A 23008-nucleotide genomic window follows, 5' to 3' on the forward strand; every position below is an offset into this window, starting at 1 on the left:
CAGCCAGCAGCAACCACTCACTGCTCAACGTGGCCACTGGTTGCTAGGATCCGAGAAAAGAGGAAGACGCTGAGACAAACTGTCAGAGTATCAAACCAACGGGTAAGCTTCGTGCATTTAAGTTATGTTGTGTGCAAAAAGTTTTCGGTAAGTTTTATGCAGTTGATTTGTTAGTCAGAATACTTTTAGCAGTAGGCCAAATATATATCTGCTCTAACGTTAGGCTGATAGCTAGCCCTGATTATATGACAGTCATGGATGAACTTCAACGTAGTGTTTGCATTTTCTCCCTTTTTGGCCCGTACCTCATGGCCATGGATGTTACAATTATGTGCACGCCCTCAGAAGTACCCGTATCATCCGTATTGTTCAATAAAAAGCATTTTAATCCGATTGGTGGCCATTTTCTCCGTATTTTCCCATATGCTTTCAACGACATAACCCTATCGGTTGGGAGGTGTATTGCACTCTGATACATGAGAAAATGGCCACCGATCGGATTAAAATGCTTTTTTATTGAACAATACGGAATACGGGTACTTCTGAGGGCCCGTACATCATTTTAACATCCGTGGCCATTGGGTAAGCACTTTATTTTTGAAATATGAACGTTTATGTAGATGTACGGGTCAAAAGGGAGAAAGTGTAAATACTATGTTGAAGTTCATCCATGACGGTCATGACAGATGACCGTCTTGGATCCATGGCTAGGCTGATAGCTAGCTCACAGAGTGCATGATAAGCAATCTGATATATTTGAAAGCAACAGAGAGTCTGTGCTTAATTATAGATTATAGTCTGCTTGCTAGTTCATGTAATTATAAAGTTGTAATTTTAGAGAGTCACAAACATCCTGCATTAATGCAACATTTCACTTTAATATCACTTAAATGTCATTGCCTCAACTTATTCTCATATTTAGTCCACAAACTAGACAGACAATACAAAGGTTTTGAGACTGAAATGCCAACCTTTTCATCAACTTTGTGGACACCAGTTCCCAGGAGGATTTTATTATTAGCTATTTATATGGAATAGGTATATGTCATAGGACAGTGGTTCTCCAACTTAAACATTTTAAGGACCCCCATAACTCTGAATGCATACAAATAAAACCAAATGGACCCCGTAAGAGTCAGAGTTACAGATCTGTAAGGTTCATTTGAAACCCCCCCTGCTAATGATGATCATGAGTGCTCCCCTGGAGCAATGTGGAAGAAAAGTTTGACCCAGCAAATGAGATTAGTTTAATTATAACTTTAGCTGTGAAACTTCCTAAATGGTAAGTTAACTGTCCATAAGAAAAACAGCAGATTGCTTATTTGAGATGTATTTTTAGCCTCTAGTTCTGCCACTTTAATAGACAGCTAATATATTGTTGTATTTTGGCATTGCTGTATTTGTTATGTATAGTAGCTCTGCATCAGCAGTATAACTCAATTCCATACAGGCTCCGTTTTCACAGATACCACACTGTATTTAGATAAATTAGATAAAGTACATAAACTATAGTCTAATACATGTTTACCTGAAATTTGGGATCATAATTCAAGGATTGCTTACCTTATGGTCAGTAACAGGATGCTATCCAGCAAATCACTTTCGAAGGTAGCTTATCGGTGGATAGATGTTCTTAAGGTGTTCTTTATGTAGCCTAACTTTGACAAAGACGATAGGCGACAGAGTTTAGGAAGCTTCATTGACTAAGAAAGATTTTTGGAGCTTGAGGTTAACAGTCTGTGACGGTTGCTCATTGCCAGGTGTTCTGCTTCAGTGCAGTTAAGTCACTTCTGTGGCAATATCACTGAAAAGACTGCAGCACAGAAGTTACAACGGGCTATTTATTGAAAGACAGTGTCTGTCTTGTATAGTGAAGAAAGAAAGCCTAAATACTTTATCGCACTATGGCGTCGGTCACCAAAAATACAGGATTTTTCAAGCTAAATTATTCACTTGAAATATTATTAGTATTTTTGGTGAGGGGCACTGTCATGTAATAGATTCAGCTTAAGCCTAAATTGTCCACTAATATATTAAAGCCTTACCGATGCAAGCTTTTTGGGTCTGATGTCGATCCCGTTTTTGGATATATATACTCTTTATATACTATATACTCTTTTGGAGATGTATTTTTGACTGACATTTTGTAAAACAAAAAAGTTTAAGTTCTCGCTGTTTGAGAAGATTTGATAGATAAAACAAATATTATATATATATTGTGTGTGTGTGTGTGTATATATATATATATATATATATATATATATATATATATATATATATATATATATATATATATATATATATATGAAAAGAACATTAATTATACAATGAATTGGCAAACAAGCACATACAAATACACATAAACTGAACTGACTTTATTTTATCTAACCACTTAAGCCATATTCAAAAATAGTCCATCTACAAGCTCACTTTCGGACATGTTATGAGCTTGAAGATCTGCTATTTATATTTTTTTAGTTGAATCATCTTTTAGTTAAAAAATCAGGACAAATCAGCTGCACTGATACTACCGATGATATTGGCCAAACTGATACATCGGTCCAAGCTTTATAAGATATTCTGAACAAACTGCTATGCACTATTCAATTCAATTCGAGCTTTTGTTTTTCTGGTTTACTCATGAAGAAATGTCAGATTTGTTCAATAAATCTGTCTCGAAGATTCAGTGTTTTTCCTCACATATAGTGGTCCTGACTCCTGCGCTGCACACAACCTTACAGACAGTCGAGACCACTGACTCTTCTCTTGTACGTTTCCCACCTAAATGGATGTGACTATTGGGTGCAGCTTATCTCGCAGCATAGCGTCTGTGGCTTAAGTGCATGTATCACATAAAATCCTCACCTGGCCACGAGCTGTAGAGCCATCATTATGCTGCCAGTGAACAGTCTGACATTTTCTCTCATGGCAGAGTTGAGTGACATGTTTTACCATATACAGTGAGTGGGAGCTGTGATTCATGGTCTCTCACACCGTGTAGGCTACTGAACGTAATGCGTGACTCACATATTATCATGCTGTTCTACGAGGGGAAGGAGAGAGAGAGAGAGAACAGCGAGGCCCTCCGTCTTATCGAGTGACGTGTTCTGTTTAATTCCAGGTTATGTCTGAGACGGCTCTCCGCTAAGGCCGGATTTTCAAATCACTGGCTTATGTATGGGTAACACTTGTATAGTCGTCACGCACGCACGGACACACACACACACACACACACACACACACACACACACACACACACACACACACACACACACACACACACACACACACACAGCAACACTTAGGCGAGCACTGAGCAGATGTCTACCTCGTCATTAGCATAATGTTTTTGTGATTTTTTTTTTTGTTGCATTGTGTGGCGGCGGAGAAAATCCGGGGAGTGTGCAAAACAAAGACTGTATTACAACGAGTGTGCCTGGAAGAACGCTACGGCTTGAAAAACACGGAAACTAGAGGTTACGTAGGTAACCCCGGTTCTTTTAGTTTAGGAGTGAGGCACTCACTATGGGAAACAGCGCCATCTGGCGATGCAACAGAGCTACACAATACGCTCCCGGGGCCCATTTCATTGGGCTAGAGGGTATGTCACGTAACCGGCTGTCCCTTCCCCTTTCCGGAAGGACATATAAGGGCTGGTCGTGACGTAGTACTTCCTCTTACCACAGGTCCTCTGTTCGCAGTGGCGAAACAAAGGGGTGTTTGGTGAGTGCCTCACTCCTAAACTAAAAGAACCGGGGTTACCTACGTAACCTCTAGTTCTTTGTCGTTTTGAGTCGTGAGGCACTCACTATGGGATCTATAAACCCCCCGGAAGCGTTAAAAACATTGTATCCCCAGAAAAAAACGCACGTCCCCTACTGGCTCAGGGACCCGCACACGGCGGGCCCCCGCTTCAGGGACGCCCAGGCCCACCGGGCCTGGACACGGCACAAGGGATGAGATAAACGAAAACCCTGACAGACCGAAGTCTTCCCCATTCAGCTAATAGAAGACAAGGCTCGTCACCTACTAACCTCCTAGTAAGGGAACAGGGCCCCCCTGCTCCCTAGGACCCAACAGATTGTTAGCCCCACGGGATCACATCAGGGGGAGAAAGGCACCTCAAGTAGATGAGGCTGCCACGCCAAGGACTGCGTGCGTCACCGAGGAAGCCGCCATGTCCAGGCTGTAGAAAGCTGCAAAGGTCGAAGGAGACGACCAGTCAGCAGCCCTGCAAATCTCCTGGACCGAAAACCTCTCTAGAGAGGGCCCAGGAAGCAGCCAATCCCCTAGTCGAGTGCGCCCCCAATCCAACAGGTACTGGGGCCCCACTACTAGTATAGGCGAGCCTTACGGCCTCAACTATCCACCTGGAAAGCGTTGACTTGGCCATCGCTTTCCGCTGGTCACCCCAGCCGTAGGTGACAAACAATCGTGTTTACGACCTACCAGGCGCCGTCACCTGACAGTAGAGCCTCAAAGCCCTCACTGGACAGAAACAAAGTGACCACTCATCCACCGCCGAAGCGAAAGGAGGTGGATGAAACGCAACCAATCCGACCGGAGCCGGTGCAACCCCCCCGGTCTTGGTAACGAACGCCAAGTTTGGCGTCAGCAGAACCCGTCTGCTATCCCCAGAGCACCTCAAGCACTCCGAACTCACCGGGAGTGCATGCAGGTCACCGACCCTCTTGGCCATAGCCAGGGTCACCAAAAAGACTGTTTTCAGACTCAACACCTTGAGGCTCCCAGTCTCGAGACGTTCAAACGGGGGGAAGGCAGAGTGCATTCAGCACCACCGCCAGATTCCAAGCCGGAAACAGAGGCCTGTTACCCGGCCTGGTCCGTCTGGCCCCGCCCAAGAACCGCCGTACCAGGTGACGATCGCCAACCGTCCCGCCTTCGAAAACCTTCGTGGCAGACGGAGATGGCATCCAACACCATGACCGTCGAGAAGGTCAAACCCTGATTCAGCTTGCTCTGCAAGAGAAAAAGGAAGCCGCGTACCGGGGCCCGAAAAGCCACCACCACTGGTGACTGCCCCTGGCACCATGACACGAAAATATTCCATTTGACGTCATAGGCAGCCCTAGTAGAAAACGGCCCTCGCCCTCTGGATGGTAACCACCACGTCAGGGGGCAGACCACACGAATCTAGGTTGGCCCTCACACAGGCCAGAGCCACAGATCTAGGTCCCAGGGGCTGGGGTGGTTGATCTCGGTCCCCACCTGCGTCAGCAGGTCCGCGATCGGAGGAAGGGACCCGGGTTCGGCGTGGAGTAGAGAAGTTATCTCCGATCCCCACACGCCCCAACCTGGAGCAACTGGCAGTACAGTCAGGCCCTGGGGCCTGACCTTTTCCAACGTCGGGCGGAACAACTCCAGCGGCAGGAATGCATAAAGCAGTTCCCTCGGCCAGCTGTGAGCCAACGCGTCCAGTCCCAACGAAAAGTCCGCTGCCTTCACCGAGAAAAAGCGAGAACACTTCGCGTTCTCTGTTGAGGCAAACAAATCGACCTGTGGTCGATCGAACCTGGTCCAAATCAGGCTGGCGTCCGTCGTGACAGCCGTCCGTGAGATCACAGCGCCTCCCCTGACGCCTTCTGACAGAAAGGGTGCGCATGAGCACAGCCTAAGTGAATCCACGCAAGTGGAGACACCAGACCTTGTCGAGGGTCCACGGTAGGTGGGATCCTGAGAGCCCGCATCCACCTCTGAAAGGTCCCAAAATAGCCTACTTAGGCAGGTCAGGTGTATGGCTGAAGTCATGAGACCCGCCACCTGCACGCACAGCCTGTAAGTGACTGTCTTTCCTACGTGGAAAGGCCTCACACAGGACAGGAAGCCGTCTAACCACTCCTGAGACAGACGTGCTGCGAGCGTGGTCGAGTCCAGTGAGAACCCTATAAGGGAGGACTGCTGGGACGGAACCAAAACGCTCCTTCTAGAAACCGACAGTGAAAAACCGACAGTAATCGCGCCTCAGGGCTACGTTGGTCCACCTGTCCCCCTGACCGAACGTGCGCAGGAGCGCCACGGTCATCAGCATACGAAACCTGAATTTCGTAAGAGACTTGATGAGACCCCTTCATCCAGAAAGGGTCACATAGCCTCCCCCCTCCTTCTTTGGCCAGAAAACACACGAAAACCAGTTGTACCAAAAACTGGGAAAAAAACCGGGGTTACCTAAGTAACCTCTAGGTTCCAATTCGTAGACGGTTTTCTGAAGATGCCCTTGCTCAGTAGAGAGAGTCCCTCTCTCTCAGAGACATGGCTGCATTACCTCTCCGCATGAGAGGAACATCCTGTGTCTGACATAGGAGGCATGTAAAGGTACGTGGAAAATCACGTTGTTGTCCAGGGGAGCTGACCGGTACAACCACAGTGTGTTACTGCTGTACTGAGCCTGACCAGTACAGAAAACCAGTGTAACACTGACGTACCTGCTGCATTAAGCAACACAGTGTTGTCGTAAGCGAGGCTAGGTAGCCGCTAGGTGAAAACAACAGCAGAAATGTCCTGTGCACCGGGTAGACGGGAACGTGGAAACACGCATCCTTTAAGTCTATGCTGGTCCATCCGTCGCCCTGACGCACCGTGCGTAGTAACGCTGCGTTCGTCAGCATGCGAAAATTGAATTTCGTTAGAAATTTATTGAGACCTCTCAGGTCCAGTATGGGACGTACACCCCCCCCCCCTTTTTCTGAACCAGGAAAAACTTTGAGTAAAAACCCAGGCGTTTCCGATCTGGGGAGAACTCTCCTATTGCGCCATTGTTTAGGAGAGAGAGAACCTCCTCTCGTAACGTAACTGCCGCTGCGCCCGTCGCGCTGGAGAAAATCACTTTGTCTGACATCGGGGGTTTCATGCAAAACTGTAACTTGTAACCCTTCTGTATGGTGCGCAGCACCCAATGAGACGGGTCGCAAGCTTTCCATTTCGCTAGACAGCGAGCTAGTGGGTTGAGGCGAGTTAAAGAAACTGCTCGCTCCACCGACTGTCTGCCCGTTGTCATGGAGACCAGTGACGCGCTCGCACGCTCTGGCGTTGCCAAACGTGTGACGCTCGATAGAGGCAGTACGGGTGTTACCTGATTGACAGAAGGATTCGGGAAAGTCACGTGACCCCGCGCGCGGTGCCTCCCCAACATTGGTATCCGGTCGGAGAAGCCCCTTGTCCGTCTCCGGTCGGAAAAGGAAACAGTTGGATTCGGGGAGGTCACGTGAGACAGTGCGCGGTACCTCCCCGACGTCAACATCCGGTGGGGGACGCTCGACGTCCGTCTCCGGTCGGACACGGAAGTATGTCACTTGTTTACCTTCCGTTCGGCCATCTTGAGAGGGCCCTGTGATGCAGAAGCGTTTTGGCGCCCTCTCCAAGATGGTGGAATCGGTTGTAAAAACGGGCGTGACGCCTGTGCCAAGGTGCAAAGGCGCCCTCTGGCGGACAGGGGTGGTACCGTTCTTACAATTGATTTTACAACTGGTTTTATTGTTACCTTCAATGGAGTCAGTACATGCAGTGTTTCTGTCCCACACGTATTTGGAAAAACGAGAACCGGCTTTACCAAATACTGTGGGCTCATGGGGGGGGTCAGATTGCTTGTCCCACACGTATCTGAAAAACCGACGAGGGGTTTTTCGGATACTGTGGGCCCAAAGGCAGACCATCGAGAACGGTCCTCGTTCACCCTGGCACACAGGCGGAGTTGGAAAAAGACAAGGTTTTGTACTTTTCAACGCATGTAAAACCACAATCACAGGGTATTTCTTCACAGATCTTACAGTAAGTGCGACATGCTCCTCTGTTTGGCTGTGGAGGCTGGAGACTGGTTTTCCCATCTGCACTGGAGTTATTCAATTCAGTGTAGCAAACACATTGGCATAATGGCGAACATTATATAAAAATAATGGAGAAACGCATTATACTTCGTATCCCGTCAGTGTTTGGAAGGCCGACAAACCGGTTCCGTCCAATCATTAAGGGCTTAGTTCAGAGTTAGTCAATTCAGTGTAGCAAACACATTGGCATAATGGCGAACATTATATATAAATAATGGATAAACGCATTATACTTCGTATCCCGTCAGTGTTTGGAAGGCCGAGAAACCGGTTCCGTCCAATCACTATGGGTTTATTTCAGATAGTGTCTGAACCATGCAGGGTGTGGTGAAAGAACAACCATAATAGCACAAAAACAGGCAATAAAAACAATATATTGACATTAAGGCATTATATCGTATCCCAGCCGTATTTGGAAATGCAATATGTGACAAGTGTGACAGACATATTGGCACAGTGATAAGCATTAAGTACCACAATATACTGACGTTGATATGCATAACATGTTGTATCCGACAGTGTAGGAGGACGAGCACCGACCATTTTCCTAGCATTGTGGACTCATGTCGACATGGTTTGAATAATGCAAAGGTTTGGTTATTTGTAACAAATTTTATTGGCACAAAAAACAGGCATTATATTCTGTACTGACCTCACAGAATGTGCAAACAACTACCCTGCTTCTGCTCTGTAGACACTGGGAGGAACAGGGCGGTCAACGTCGCGTACTCCGCTCACGAAGGGGGTCGGGCTAGCTTACCGCGGGCCACCGCTCGTGGCAGCTGGAGTTGGGGTAGGGAGGCGGGAGTGTCGCGGTGGTGCTGGGCGAGCACCGCTAGCACCTTCGGCGTTCCCCGTACAGGCCCTGGCCTGACCGTAGCGAGCCATCGCGTGGTGAAAGAAGCAGCTGCGGCTGTAGCCGAAACAGTTAAGCTGGTTAAAGCCAGGCCGTATCTGTGACGAAGCAGCCTCACCGAGAGCCGGGCGAGACAAGCAACACAGTTCGAGTATCGCGGGAGGGTTTCGGGGGGACAGAGCGAGAGCCGCTGGTGTCCACTAAAACTACCGGCACAGGCCGTATCTGTGACGAAGCAGCCTCACCGGGAGCCGGACGAGACAAGCAACACAGTTCGAGTATCGTGGAAAAGAGCGACAAAAAGCTAGGCTAACAGCTCTATTCGGGGAGTTAGCTCAACGGATAGGGGGTTAGCGCTGTGGAAGTAGCCAAACAGCTAAGCTAGTAAGTTAGCGGCTAGGCTAAGAACAGCTTTAAGCTAACGTCGGCTCACAAAAAGCTAGGCTAACAGCTCTGTTCGGGGAGTTAGCTCAGCGGGAAAGGGGGTTAGCGCTGTGGAGGTAGCCGAAGCTAGTAACAGCTAGCGGCTAGGCTCAGAGGCAGCTAAGGGCTAACACCGGCTCATCACGAGGTAGAATAAAGTTAGTTTCCTGGAGTTTAGTCGAGCGAGAAAACCCGTGGGTGACTTATCCTAGTCTCCGCTAGTTTCGGGGGGACAGAGCGAGAGCCGCTGGTGTCCACTAAAACTACCGGCACAGGCCGTATCTGTGACGAAGCAGCCTCACCGGGAGCCGGACGAGACGAGCAACACAGTTCGAGTATCGTGGAAAAGAGCGACAAAAAGCTAGGCTAACAGCTCTATTCGGGGAGTTAGCTCAACGGATAGGGGGTTAGCGCTGTGGAAGTAGCCAAACAGCTAAGCTAGTAAGTTAGCGGCTAGGCTAAGAACAGCTTTAAGCTAACGTCGGCTCACAAAAAGCTAGGCTAACAGCTCTGTTCGGGGAGTTAGCTCAGCGGGAAAGGGGGTTAGCGCTGCGGAGGTAGCCGAAGCTAGTAACAGCTAGCGACTAGGCTCAGAGGCAGCTAAGGGCTAACACCGGCTCACCACGAGGTAGAATAAAGTTAGTTTCTCAGCGGGAAAGGGGGTTAGCGCTGTGGAGGTAGCCGAAGCTAGTAACAGCTAGCGGCTAGGCTCAGAGGCAGCTAAGGGCTAACACCGGCTCACCACGAGGTAGAATAAAGTTAGTTTCCTGGAGTTTAGTCGAGCGAGAAAACCCGTGGGTGACTTATCCTAGTCTCCGCTTTTAGGGCTAAAGCTGGTTTCTCACTTTGGGTCCTGAAGTGTAGTAATTGTCGAATAAATGTAGAATTCAGTTTTTAACAAGCGTGTAGCCTTGTAACATCTGCGAACAGAGGAACTGAAGAGGAAGTACTACGTCACGACCAGCCCTTATATGTCCTTCCGGAAAGGGGAAGGGACAGCCGGTTACGTGACATACCCTCTAGCCCAATGAAATGGGCCCCGGGAGCGTATTGTGTAGCTCTGTTGCATCGCCAGATGGCGCTGTTTCCCATAGTGAGTGCCTCACGACTCAAAACGACAAAGAACCGTGCACCTGTGCCAGAGCTGATGTTCAGAAGGCGTTGTGGAGGACAAAGGCATTTACCCGTAGTGCTAGAGAGGAAATAATGCACCATGCCTCTAACTGTGGAATATATGCAGAGCAGAAATGTGTTATCCCACCCCTTACGGGTTGAGAAACGTTGCATCCAAATAAACACTGAAAATAGAAACCCTGCACAGCCACATTTCAAGGCAACGATGACAAAAAAAACGGCAACAACAATAGGGCTGCAACTATCAATGATCTTCTTAGCGATTCTATAAATTACTTTGTTGATTAAAATAATAATCAAGCGTTTTTCAGGATAATTAACATTTTCCGTACAAAACAAATCTGATTGATAAAAAGAATATTCAGCTAAACTGGTTACGTCTAATTAACCACTTAAGCCCTATTTTATACTAGAATGGTATTACGCAAAAAATCTACAGTAGTACTAGTAGCTCCCAATGCATCACACTGCGATACGATATTTTTTTTATACTGAAAATAAATCATATCAAATCGATTAGTTAGATTAACACATTGGGTGCCAGAATTTTATAATAACAGAATACGTTCGGTGCCGGGAATCTCACCGTTAAGCTCCATTGTGCTGTTTAAAGCTGTAGACTCCATGACGAGCAATTCATGAAAAAAAAGCATGCCTCCATTTTACCCGATGGTTCTGGCTAACGGCTGGAACGATAACATCTCTCACGCGAGTAACAATGGCGGAGCGATCGCCGATGCAAAATGAGTTGTTTTCCCCATAGAAAAAAGTTTCTGAGTTATAGGCATTGTAGAGATGGAAATAGACCGGAAGCGGATGGGGAGCCATGTTTTTCACACGATGATCCATCTGGCCCTTCTTTCTCAGAATCGCCTAGGGTGATCCCAGAGCTGCTCTAGCCCCTCCCGCATGGAAATAAACGAAAAAAACAAAAACATAAAAATCACGAGTTTTGTCACTCAATGTGTTAACTGTTGGACATTTAAACAACAACAACAACAAATCTCACTATTGAAGACTGTGCATGCTATGCTGCTACAGTGCAGCTGGTGTAACGCAGCGTGCGAGTAGCAGGCACAGTGGTGTGTGTGCGTCAGAACCCCGGGCCACACAGGCATTTGTGCATAATTGATAGAACAGTGTAATTAGGATCTATGGCAGCACCTGTTCCTGTCCCTTGTAATGTTTCACTACCTGACGACTCCTACCCCACGGCGGAGATTTGACGGATGAGGCCATGACTGCTCTGACGTTCCGACGATTGGCGCGCACCATAGTGTTTATCACTCTTTAATGCCGCGGTAACTGCTCTCCTCATGGTAATCGGAATGGAGGTCGCAATGCCGCCTCGCTTAATGACGGCAGTCGGACTGTGCCGCGCCTTTTCAAATTAAATCCCAATCTTTCGATTCTACTAACACTCCCCTGCTTCGTTCCACCTTACCCCTCCCCCCCAACGCCCTGCTTATTGCTCCTCAGTTCCCAATCTGTCTTTATCTTCCGTTATCCCCCCGTTGTTCCTGTTGTATCCCCCTTTCTATTTCCCCTGCATCACTGAGTAAGTTTCTCCTCTCATTGTCCTTTCTCTCTGCAGGTGAACAGCGGCAACTTGGGTCCACTCGCCTCAGTGTGTGTGTGTGTGGCAGGCTGCCAGGGGTTGGAGAGTGGCACAGATGCCCCGGGCATGCAACCAAATGGCGGTGGAAGCCCCCGGAGTGCGTCCGCGGCTCCTCAGAGCCGCCCTGTGACCGGTTCTTGGTCTCATTCACGCACTCGTTTTCCAGGTCAGGCTCACGGTAACACATTGGACAGCTTACAGTTTGAATTTAACCCCATACTTGGCCTTCTTTTCCCACCACAACTGCCACGCCATGCCTTAACTTGGGGTGGGGGTGACGGGGTTGCGGAGAGTGGAGAGATCAGGAGATGGTAGACAGAGTGTGTGTGTGTGTGTGTGTGTGTGTGTGTGTGTGGGGGGGGACCGGGGGGGGACCGGCGGGGGGGGGGGGACCAGGCCGGTCGATGTGGCGAAGGAAAGTGGCCTGTCACCGGACAGACAGCCCGGTGGCTGCATCTGGCGTGCTTATCAGGAGCACGTCAGTGAGTGACTCATGGGCTTTGTTCAGACTGCAGTGCGATCCAATTTGTTTCTCAAATCTCATCTTTAGGACAGACTGTCCACAGTGTTATTTGCAAGTGATCGGATTTATGTGTTCAGACGTCGCACATCGCATGCAATACACAAACAATACAAAAGATGCATACTAGAATATGCAGTTTAAAACAATTCATGACAATAACGTACAAAAAGGAAGTGGGGGGGGAGGGCCAGGGATACAATTACGTGGAGGATGCCACTCAACAAGAGACATAATGCTGCTCTCAGAGGGAGTGAGCCGTTTAACTATGGATCCTCGGTTCTGTCGTGCAGACCTGACGGACTGAAGCTCTGCAGAGAGTGGAAGATCGCACCGCAGGCTTCAATCACATCGAGGGCCTCACTTTATTAACCCCTCGTCTTCGTCACCAGTCTCATCGCCTCTGCCCCTTTCCTCTCCATCTGTCTCCTCTTGTTTATCTCCGCCGTCCTCCCTATTTCAGAGATTCTCGATTTTCTTAAAGCTAATGGCCGGGTTGTTTCAGCAGATGGGGAGTTTACTTCAAATGTGTACATTGGAGCATGAACGGGACCTCAGGCTATGCCAGCTATTGATTTTACCATGATTCTGATTAGAGGGCTCCCTGTCGCAATCAATACAATACATCAGCGGACTGCGCAGTGAAACTGATGGTCTCGGATAGGATCCCATATTTGGTTTCCAATTAATCATGCTGTTGATTATTTCGAAGATTAAAAGGCAGTTGACTGAGCAGGGGATCCTTTAGGCATGAAAACAGTTCAGTACAAGGGACAATCAACTGTCCAATTACATTGGACCGTTCATGTAAATGCAGTCCGTAAACGTACTTGACATTCATGTTTGGAATTGATAGCGTTGCACAAGTGAATGGCATGACGAGGATAAAAGATGCTCTCCATACACAGCTTACGATGCAGAGTGTCTTATAAGCACTTAAGCCCTATATACATTTTCTGAAAATTGAAAGAATTTGATTATTATTTTATTTATTGAAAACTGAATTTTCATGTGTCAAAATAAGGCCACCAGGTTGAAAGTAGTTAACAAACCTACAGTATCATTAATGGGCTTTTCAGCATTCAGTGCAGGTTTACAGCTCTCTATTGTGTGCCTTTAATTTATGTATTAATACATAATTTAAGGAACAGAACAGACAATATAGATAAGGATATTGCACTTGCATGTTTTGCTGCAGAATACTTGAACAAAATCAAATTTATTCCTCCAATTACATGCATCCAGCCAAAATACTGTATGTAATGTAAGTAAATACTGTCTGTTTTGTTTTATTTTGTTGTTTGTTATGTGATGTACGGATTATTTAAATGTGGATTTGCAGAGATTACATCTACTAAGCTTCAGTGATACATACAGTTCGTGGAGTACATGGATGAGTGTCGATTACACCCACATTTGAATTGAGAGATGTTTGGTTGCTTTCAAGCGCTGGTCTTGTGAATGAAGAAGTATTTACAGTGGTGAACAGTAACAAAGTGCATTTACTTGAGTACATTTTATAGTATCTGTTCTTTACTTCAGTGTTTGTGATTTTGGATAACTCCACTACCTTTCAAAGACAAAACATATAAAATTGTAAATCTTCTATTTACACTATTATTTGTATTTTTTGAAAATTTCTGCAAAATCAAACTTTCTGTATGCATTGATATTAAAAAGATGTTATTTGTTAATTTTTACTTTTGAATACTTAAGTATTAAGTAGGCTACAGTACTTCAACTCAAGTAAAACATTTGACAGAGCCTACATTCACTTGCAGGAATATTTGACCAGAACTATCTATACTTTGACTTTGAGTACTTTGTCCACCAGCGGGTATCGATCAAGCCAAACCCTTTATGTTTTCCTGCAGATGGATGACTGCTCATCTGTCCGCCATCGCAGTCTGGAGGACGAGGCGGTCGTGACCAGTGATCCAGGTAACATGAATCACCCTTTGTGCTCAGCTCACTCGAAAAACGTTCCCCTAAATTGTGAAACAGGGTGATCAGGGTTGTATTTGGTCGCGTGCCGGTGTCGCAGCGCCCCGGAAATGGTGGATCGACATGCTCACACCGTGTCGCACTGTGACGTGCTGTGAGCTTGTCGATCTGATATTTTCGGCGCGCGACAACGGCAACCAAGTATAATCGGGCTTAATGTGGTGGAAGGTGTTGCGTTAGAACGGCGTGGTAATGGCATTCTTGTTATCTGAAAATAAGGCTGTCTAATTGTGCATATGGATCCTCATTAATTTCAATTTCTACTAATCATTTGTGATTATGCTGGAGTTAGAAGGGTAGCTTTGCCACCCGGCATTGATGTGAGGATTTGAATTAGCTACAATGCTATTTCACGGAGAATGGTTCCTTTAATCAATGCTTCTTTGACAGTAAATTGCATTCACAAACGTTCTTAACGTTTTGCACTAAAAGAGTGTAAAGAACTCAATAAAAGTAATGCATTTCTTAATCCAAGTAAGAGGCTAACGGATGAAAGGGCCACTCAGTAGACTCATGAACTGCGTTTAAGAGTCCGACTTTCATTTAATAGGATTTAGATAATGTTATGTGCATATTATTTCTGTGATTAAGCAAGTCATTTCCCTCACTTTAAATAGTCTACATTACCATTTTAATGTATATTCAACCTAGAAAAGGGCGCTCTGCAGAGCCCATACCTCCGCCAGGCTGAGTTGCCATAAGTCCTGAGTTGCTTTTGGAGGTGTGCTGTATAGAGGCTCCTCAACATGCAGTTCCAATTTGGGGTTGATTACATGTTGCGCACGCGCACACACACACGCACACGCACACGCACTCAGTCACACTCACACTCACACAGGGATGAAATCAACATCTCTGCCTACCGGCCTGTCGGAGATAACTAACACTTCAGTGCTGCTTTGTTTCTGTATCAGACCTCACAACACCAAGAAAAAATGAAATATAACTTTCTTAGCCTGAATCCAATTTTAAAATTATTTTCACATCGCAAGACTAGCACTTTTTGAAGAAAAATAAACAGAAAAGTAATAAGATAAAATATACAGGTCCTGTCATTCATCACTCTTCTCCTGAAATGCCACCTGAAATAGATAATATAAATACCAAAAAGGCTTAAAATAAATCAGTGGAAAATGAAGTAAAGCAAGTACAGTGAGTTGAGCCGAGCCGGTATCATGCAGTGGAAAACAAAGTAAAGAGAGTAGAGTTGAGCTGATTTGGAAAACTACACAGCTGGTGTTCAACAAACAGCAGGAAATGTGAGATGGTCTGTAGCGACCTGTGTGTACTACACCCCAAAATGTCTCAATTCTTTAAATAGTGTGTCTTGGACAGCAGTGCCTACCTAGCTTTTGTTTATTTTTTTCATTGTATGTACTGTATAGTTATTTCTGTTTAGTTTTTTTTACATGTTCAATGGCAAGAGGTGCTTTTTTTTGATTGCACGACCTACAGGTTATAGGCCAAAATGTAAAGTGCCTGTTATAGTGCCACCATAAGGCCGATACATGGCCTACTGGGAGTATGCATGCAAAGCTTGATGTTGATCGATCTAGCGGTGTCTGAGATTAGCTGTAGACAACGACACGGACACACGTATGGGCAGACGGGGACAAAAACATAATCTCCACCTCCCAGCCTGTCAGCCTGGCGAGGTAAAAATACGAATTGCCAAGCTGCCCGATCGTTAGTGTTGAGGGCTGAAGTTCCATTTTATGCGCTGGATAAAGGGGTGTGTGTGTGTGTGTGTGTGTGTGTGTGTGTGTGTGTGTGTGTGTGTGTGTGTGTGTGTGTGTGTGTGTGTGTGTGTGTGTGTGTGTGTGTGTGTGTGTGTGTGTGTGTGTGTGTGTGTGTGTGTGTGTGTGTGTGTGTGTGTGTGTGTGTGTGTGTGTGGTCACCTGGATGTTTTCTATTGTACTTTCGAGTGCATGCACATAGGAGAACATGTAGCATGGCCATTGTGTGCATCACTGATGACATTGCAGCTGTAGTGACGCAGGCATGCTGTGTGAACAGTAGGGCATGGGGAGCGCCGGAGGCCATCGTCATCATCGCCGCTGCCAAACAGTGTAGAAATGATTTGGTTGTTGTCTCCCTGCAGCCGCTCAAGAGATGCTGACAAAATGAAACAGCGGACTGTGAACTCCCACCTTGATTAGCATGTGTAATTATGAATGTGCTGCGGTGAGCGTAAAAAACAGCCTTAAAGGATGCATTCTGTAGAGTGGCGATGTCTCCTTGACACTGAGCTGCCTAATTGCCTCGACCGCACAATCAATGAGCGCTCAGCATCTGCTATCTGGAAGAATCAGCCCGTCTGGATGATCTGCAAAGATTTAGGCCATCTTCAAACTCTAATGTACTGTACAGTATTAGTATAAGTAATTTATTCTGTGCCTGTCTCATTCAAGATGCTCAACTATTCCACACAATTTATGGTGTATTGACACTTATTTAACCACATGAACCCTCGCATTCTTATTCTGGGCATGTCATATTAGGCGAAAATACCTGATCTACAAGCTCACAATTCATCACAATGTGATTCGTTGTGTGAGCTTGTAGATTGGTGATTACATGCCAAGAAGGAAATGCATGCTAATTTGCACTGGGCGTATGCCGTGCGTCACCCACAAATTCCAGCAAATTATTCACTGACATCTCTGTATACGGGTCTAATGAAAGTCCAAACAAAACGGAATTTAACTGGATAAAACTGTTGAATCCCAGACAAGAAAAAGCTGAATAATTAACTTATCATTGATTGAAAATGTCTGTCTGTCAAAAGTATTTTCCATTAGCCTACTTCTTTGCTTTGTCATTTTCATTAACCACATTTTCAAGCAGCTTTATGCAAGTTGAGTTTCGAGTTGTTTGTCAACAGAATATAATTACTGTTCCTCTGCTGCACTGTCCAGCAACTCATCCATGCATTGTTTTGCTGTGTAGAGTCTTCTGTGTAACCCCCCACCCCCCAAACCTGCGCACATTGCCTTTCCTCCATGGCCTGCGTTCTTCCTTCCTGCAGTGTCACTTTCACAGTCAGAGTAATTAGCTGTTTAATTAAGATCAACATCGGCTCTGTCACCGCCAAACACGAGGCGGAGGAGGGGTTTGCAGGCAAGGGGGAGGGGAGTGGAGTGTCAATATTTAACGGTTTGTCTCCTTTAAATGGATTTAAATTCCCTTTTATGAACACGAGGGGGATACATAATAATACACCCTTGCCGGTCTTTGACAGTTGCCTGCTGCTTCCCTTTCGGTTTGCTCTGTTTGGGTCCTCATGGCTGCCCTGACGTTTCTGTATGGCTGCTGTTATCACAAATTCATTTTTTTGTGTGGAGTGGGTGGGGGTGGGGGGTGCACTGTTTTTGCCGCCTGCCTCTCTCCGTGTCTGTTATCTGCCTTTTGGATTCCATTAGCTTGTGGCGGCGAGGTGATTACAGCCGGCCCAGGCCTTTTAATACAGATTAGACGTCAACCGTGATCCTTGATGCCTTTCATATGCCTGCCATCGCTCCACACGTCACTTATTGTCCAAGGACTCTTTTTTTCTCGAGCTACACTGATCTGCCCTTCTGTATGGTCCTATAATGGCATCTGTATTTATTCTGTGCACTTTGCCATGGTGAATATCAGCATGTCAGCATGGCGCTGATGATGTGATGCCTATGTAGCTAGATCAGGCAGAACTCAAAGTAGCACCACCATCTAACCATCAGGCGATCAGTCAGTGACATGCACCCTACACCTAATTGGGGTGGGATATTTAGCCAATGAAGCGCTATTTTATATTGTGCTGTCCCTACTGCAATTGTGTTATTGCCTCTAGTGAAATTTTGCACTCCCACCGCCTCCCTAGTCTTATTTTATGTATTTTGTTAAATTTTAGTTGCTATGCCAATTCCCCCATATAGTCCCTGTCACTGCTGCTGTCACTTACTGTTTTGGTCTTGGGGAGGGTGTAGAAAACCACAACGTCGCCAGCTGCTTCTTTTCACCCGACAGTGAGGAGTTTCACCAGGAGGACGTAGCGCATGCGGAGGAACAGGCTCTCCTCCCCAGTTCCACTCCCCGCTGAACAGCCACTCTTACCAACCTGTAGCTAGTGCAGCGACAGAGATCACCCTCTCCCCTGCTGGCTTCCCAGTCGTGAACACATGCCAATTTGTGTTTATTGGAACGTTCGGCCAAGCCGGACGCACTGTGGAGGCCCCAGTCTCCATGGTGGTGGGCAGGAACTTTACACCTGCGCCATCCGGATGCCCTTTCATTATAAATGCTTATACAGGAGCGATTTGTGATAACACATTGTAAATTGACATTCTCATGCTCAATATAAATATTTTTGTATTTCAACCAAGAGTTGTCTGTCTGATAAGACCTTTCATTTGGATGAAATTGGCTTTCAGTTCAGACACTGGCTGAAGCCTATGTTTTCTTGCAGTATGAGTGCTGTTTATACGAGTTTGTGGGTGGAGCTGAGAGACAGTTCCTGTCAAAACGAAGTGCTGTGTTTGGTGGCTCCTGCTGGCACTGGGTGCCATTTTCCATTCAGAAAAGGCTTAATTTATTTTCCGTTGTAGGATGATGTCGCTTGCGGAAAATAGCCAATATATAAGCTTGACGCACTGTGAGCTTGTAGATCGTCTATTTTTGGCGAACAACGCGTATATATAAAGTATAACTCGGGCGTTACTTGTAGTGTGCAGAAGTAGAGAAGTTAAAAACTAAAGACTTTTATTTTATTAAAATATATAAAATAATAATATAATTCCTTTACATGATTTCCTAGTGATACAATTCAATTACATTGACAAGCAGACCTTTCAGAACAAGTGGAGCCTGATTTTAATTGAACAGCGAGTCGGCTCTCATTTCCTGTAATTTGATTGTCACGCTCCTGAATTGCGTTTGATGATCACATAAAAACAAAGCCACTGAGATAATCATTTGCAGTGTAATGCCGCACTTATTTTAATCTTCACTAATACAACAGCTAAGCCACGCAGGTAAAGAGAGCCTGTCATTCCAAATCGGGAGCGAGCCACTGGAGCATCACTAGCAAAGATAAGCATAGCTCTGGAAAAGGGACGTAATGACTTTCCAAGTCCACGTCTCTGTGTGCCTGTCTGAATCCAATTAAGCATCCTTTATTCTCTGCTTGGCGATATCCATTATGTGGGATGTGCTGTACCTGGAGTGACTGAAGGTGAAAGCAATAAAACTCCCCTGCCAACCAATACTTTGTGTGTGCGTGTGTGTGTGTGTGTGTGTAAGCAACGCGCTGTGAGCTTGTAGATCGGCTGTTTTTGGCGAACGTTCCCCCAAGAATAGGGATGCTGGGTGTTCCAAGTGGTTAATAAAAGTAGCATTTTAAGTTTTAAGCGTATTTTGATTATCGTGATAATATCACTAATCGCAATTATTTTTGCCACAATAATCGTGACATGTCATTTTCATATTGTCCCTTCCTTACTTGGTTCTGTCCCTTGTCTTTTGAGATGGTAGTGGTGTCCTACCAGGGGAGGTGGAAAATGTTTCGCCGGCCTCCGTGCCCTCCTGTCACATGACCTGTCTGGAGGTGACCACCACAGGCCTGGCAGAGGGAACAAGGCAGCAGCAGGATACACAGGAAGGAATGGTAAGATATAGGGCTGCAACTATCGGTTATCTTCTTAGCAATTATCCCATTGATTACATTTTCGATTAATGGAGTAATCGAGAAGTGCGTTTTTTTTTATATAACAAAAAAACTATATCAACAAATCGATTAACCATTTAAGCATTATTTTATAGTAGAATACTGACGTGCTCAAAATAGTGATATTGGACTTCACAGTCAATTTATGCTGAAAAGAAAGGAATTGAAATCGTTTTCCCCAAAATTGTTTATATTATAATGTTTTAATAATCAATTAAATATGATTAGTTTGATTAAATGTTGCAACCCCTAGTTTAACGACTTCAGCATCACAGCATGTATTCACTCCCCCATAGAGTCAAAGTGAAGAGGTTGTGCCTTTTACTCTGGAGGAAGACTTTGACTATGACCATGTCATGCTGTCTAACAAGCACCCCATGATGAAGAACTGTGGCAGCGGTCAAGTCTGACAGCCAGTGTGGAAGGGCGTTGACCTCTTAGACAAATCGTTAAAGACTTGTTTTGCATCTCAACTTTACGGGACCCCCATTTGAAAAGATTTTGTTCCGGGGACCCCCATAAGAGAAGATTAGCTTGGGACCGCCCGGTGCCTGGAACCCCTTTAAGGACTCTGGGGGTCCCAGGACACCACTTTGAGAACCAATGGACTAAAATATGATGTCATTCTCTTGCCCAAATAAGTAATTCTGGAATCGGGTAGAAGCCTAATTTACAGTAGCAGTAATTCTAATTACGCCTTTAATTCTAAAGGCGTAATTCTAATTAAGTCTAATTACTGTTACCGTAAATTAGGTTGCGACCGTAATTCTGAAGCAAATCCTGGAAGACAGAAAACAACTACAGGATCTGGGTGTGTTCTGTAAAGCTCAGAATTTATCTCGGACTATACGCTACTACAAACTTTATAGGTTGCCTTAATATCCACTTGCAGCTGCTGGTTAAATTGCCTACTGTTTTACACAGCTTATTCTAAATTGCATCATTTGAATGTGTATTATTAACATTTTGCTTGACTTTTTATGTATTGTGCTGATGACATGTAAAGCATGACAACGGCATGATAAACGGCATTGTCAACAACATCCCTTCTTCTGGTGCACGACACGTAACAGTCAAGATTCTTTCATATTCAATACTCTTTATGTCAGAACAAAACACAGAACAATGTTTGAACAGCATACAGATCAGAGAGCTCTGACAAATTAATGCTAGGAGAATAGTCACAGAGTGCGACCTCAAAGAGTATCTGCTTACAACTGTACGGCTTATTCACAGTGATTCACTAAGGCACACCTATGGTAAAGTAAGGTCAACTTTGTTATACCGGAGAAGAAAATGTGCACACACACACACACACACACACACACACACACACACACACACACACACACACACACACACACACACACACACACACACACACACACACACACACACACACACACACACATGCTCTCTGAGTGCTTCCCAGCACCCTTGCTCTAGCATAAGCTGGCATGCATGCTAATATAAAAACTGGAAAACACTTTAGTTAGTAGGTGTTATTATGCACTGTAACATATAAGCAGTCTTGCATACTTGATTTGTTTTGAGAATGACTAGAGAGAATAGGATTAATGAGTTTGAATTTATCAACCAGAAATGCTGAAATCTGTACAAATGTTGCATAGACTCCTGAGGCGCTGTTCCTTCATCCCAAAAAACAAGTTTTTTTTTGTTGAGGAGCAAAGGAACTGTTTTGCAACCATACACAACTTTAGTTTTATTCTGTGCCTACTGAGTTCTTTTTAAAAAGGAAAAGGCTTTGATAGCCACTCTAATACTACTAATGGGAGATGGAATCAGCATTCTGTAGATGCATGATGGGGATGTTAAATGCTGGCTTCCCCAGAAAAAAACGCTTAGTCCAGATTCCCGCTGAGGGATATGGAGGCTTCAGCATGTTTTAAGTTGAGAGGAGGGGGTATTTTCTGAGGAGAGAGCACAGTAAAATCCTCTGTGATAATTTAACTCTGGGAGTGCACAAATGGAACCAAATGAACCCGTAGGAGTCCATTTGGTCCCGTTTGTACACTCTCAGAGTTACAAATGGATAAATAGCAAACTACTGTGCGCAAATTAAAAATCAGAACAAAGACAACAAACAAGTCATGAATTAGCCATTTTTGTAAAGATTTGCATGGAATCAATTATGCAAATGTGAGGGGGGGAATCAATCCGGGCGGGTGCAAAAAAACGTCTGTGATGTTTTATCAGTGAAACATCCTTTCAGTAGCTGTGAATTAGAGCCGTGTGTGTCTGTGCGTGCAGGCTGGCGCACTTGACAGCGTTGCCGTGTTTGTTTCCCACCGGGGCGAACACACAGTACTGTAATTAATTTCATGTTGCTACAGCCTGTGTGTCTCAATGTGCTTTTTCACTGAAACAACCCACTTAGAAAGGCTTTTATTTTTTTGGGGTGAAGACTACTGCTACTAAATGTGATACCTGAGAAGTGATTGCAAATATTACCCGTGTAACCTGATTTAATACAGACTGCAGCACACTGTTGTGTCAGTGGGGCCTTTTGAGGTTCGACGTTTAATGCGATTTCAACATTGCGTGCAAATATCTTTCATTCCCTTGTCTTTTTGCCGCGAGGGCGCGTTGCCCTCGGTTATGAGCTGCTGTCTTATCCATCTTTCTTTGATGCTTGTTGTCTTTTATCCCGCTACCCACCTGCGATTGTGTGGATGTGCCTGCTTGTGTGTGTTTCTGCACGCCTGTGATTGTATGGGGCTGCTAGATAAATCACCTCCAAAATGTGTATTAGGTTTTAGGGCAAGTGTTCATACTGTATGGCAGAAAATAGGAACGTATTTTCCAGCATGCATGTTACTTTATTTTACTTCTAGAGATGTGTTATGCCTGCTCAGCCTGAAGCACTCGTTTCTGTCACCTTAAATTT

At 45.4% G+C, this 23008-nt stretch overlaps 1 protein-coding gene across 1 annotated transcript; it reads left to right on the plus strand.

Annotated features, from left to right (window-relative positions):
- The first annotated feature begins 50 nt into the window (after positions 1–50).
- Positions 51–21000, plus strand: iftap (intraflagellar transport associated protein). The gene is made up of 5 exons (XM_084060479.1): positions 51–102; positions 11849–12038; positions 14267–14333; positions 19901–20040; positions 20397–21000. Exons 3-5 carry the CDS (start codon positions 14267–14269, stop codon positions 20508–20510), a joined length of 321 nt encoding a protein of 106 aa, XP_083916605.1. The 5' UTR covers positions 51–102; positions 11849–12038; the 3' UTR covers positions 20511–21000.
- Positions 21001–23008: the final 2008 nt, after the last annotated feature.

The sequence above is a fragment of the Gymnoscopelus microlampas genome (genome assembly GCF_963454915.1).
Source record: "Gymnoscopelus microlampas genome assembly, chromosome: 6".
Classification (NCBI taxonomy): domain Eukaryota; kingdom Metazoa; phylum Chordata; class Actinopteri; order Myctophiformes; family Myctophidae; genus Gymnoscopelus; species Gymnoscopelus microlampas.

Coding starts and splice junctions, on each gene's coding strand:
- iftap (XM_084060479.1), top strand. CDS start 14,267: ATGGATGACTGCTCATCTGTCCGCCATCGCAGTCTGGAGGACGAGGCG. Junction 14,334..19,900: donor GGTCGTGACCAGTGATCCAG/GTAACATGAATC, acceptor TTGTCTTTTGAG/ATGGTAGTGGTGTCCTACCA. Junction 20,041..20,396: donor AGGATACACAGGAAGGAATG/GTAAGATATAGG, acceptor ACTCCCCCATAG/AGTCAAAGTGAAGAGGTTGT.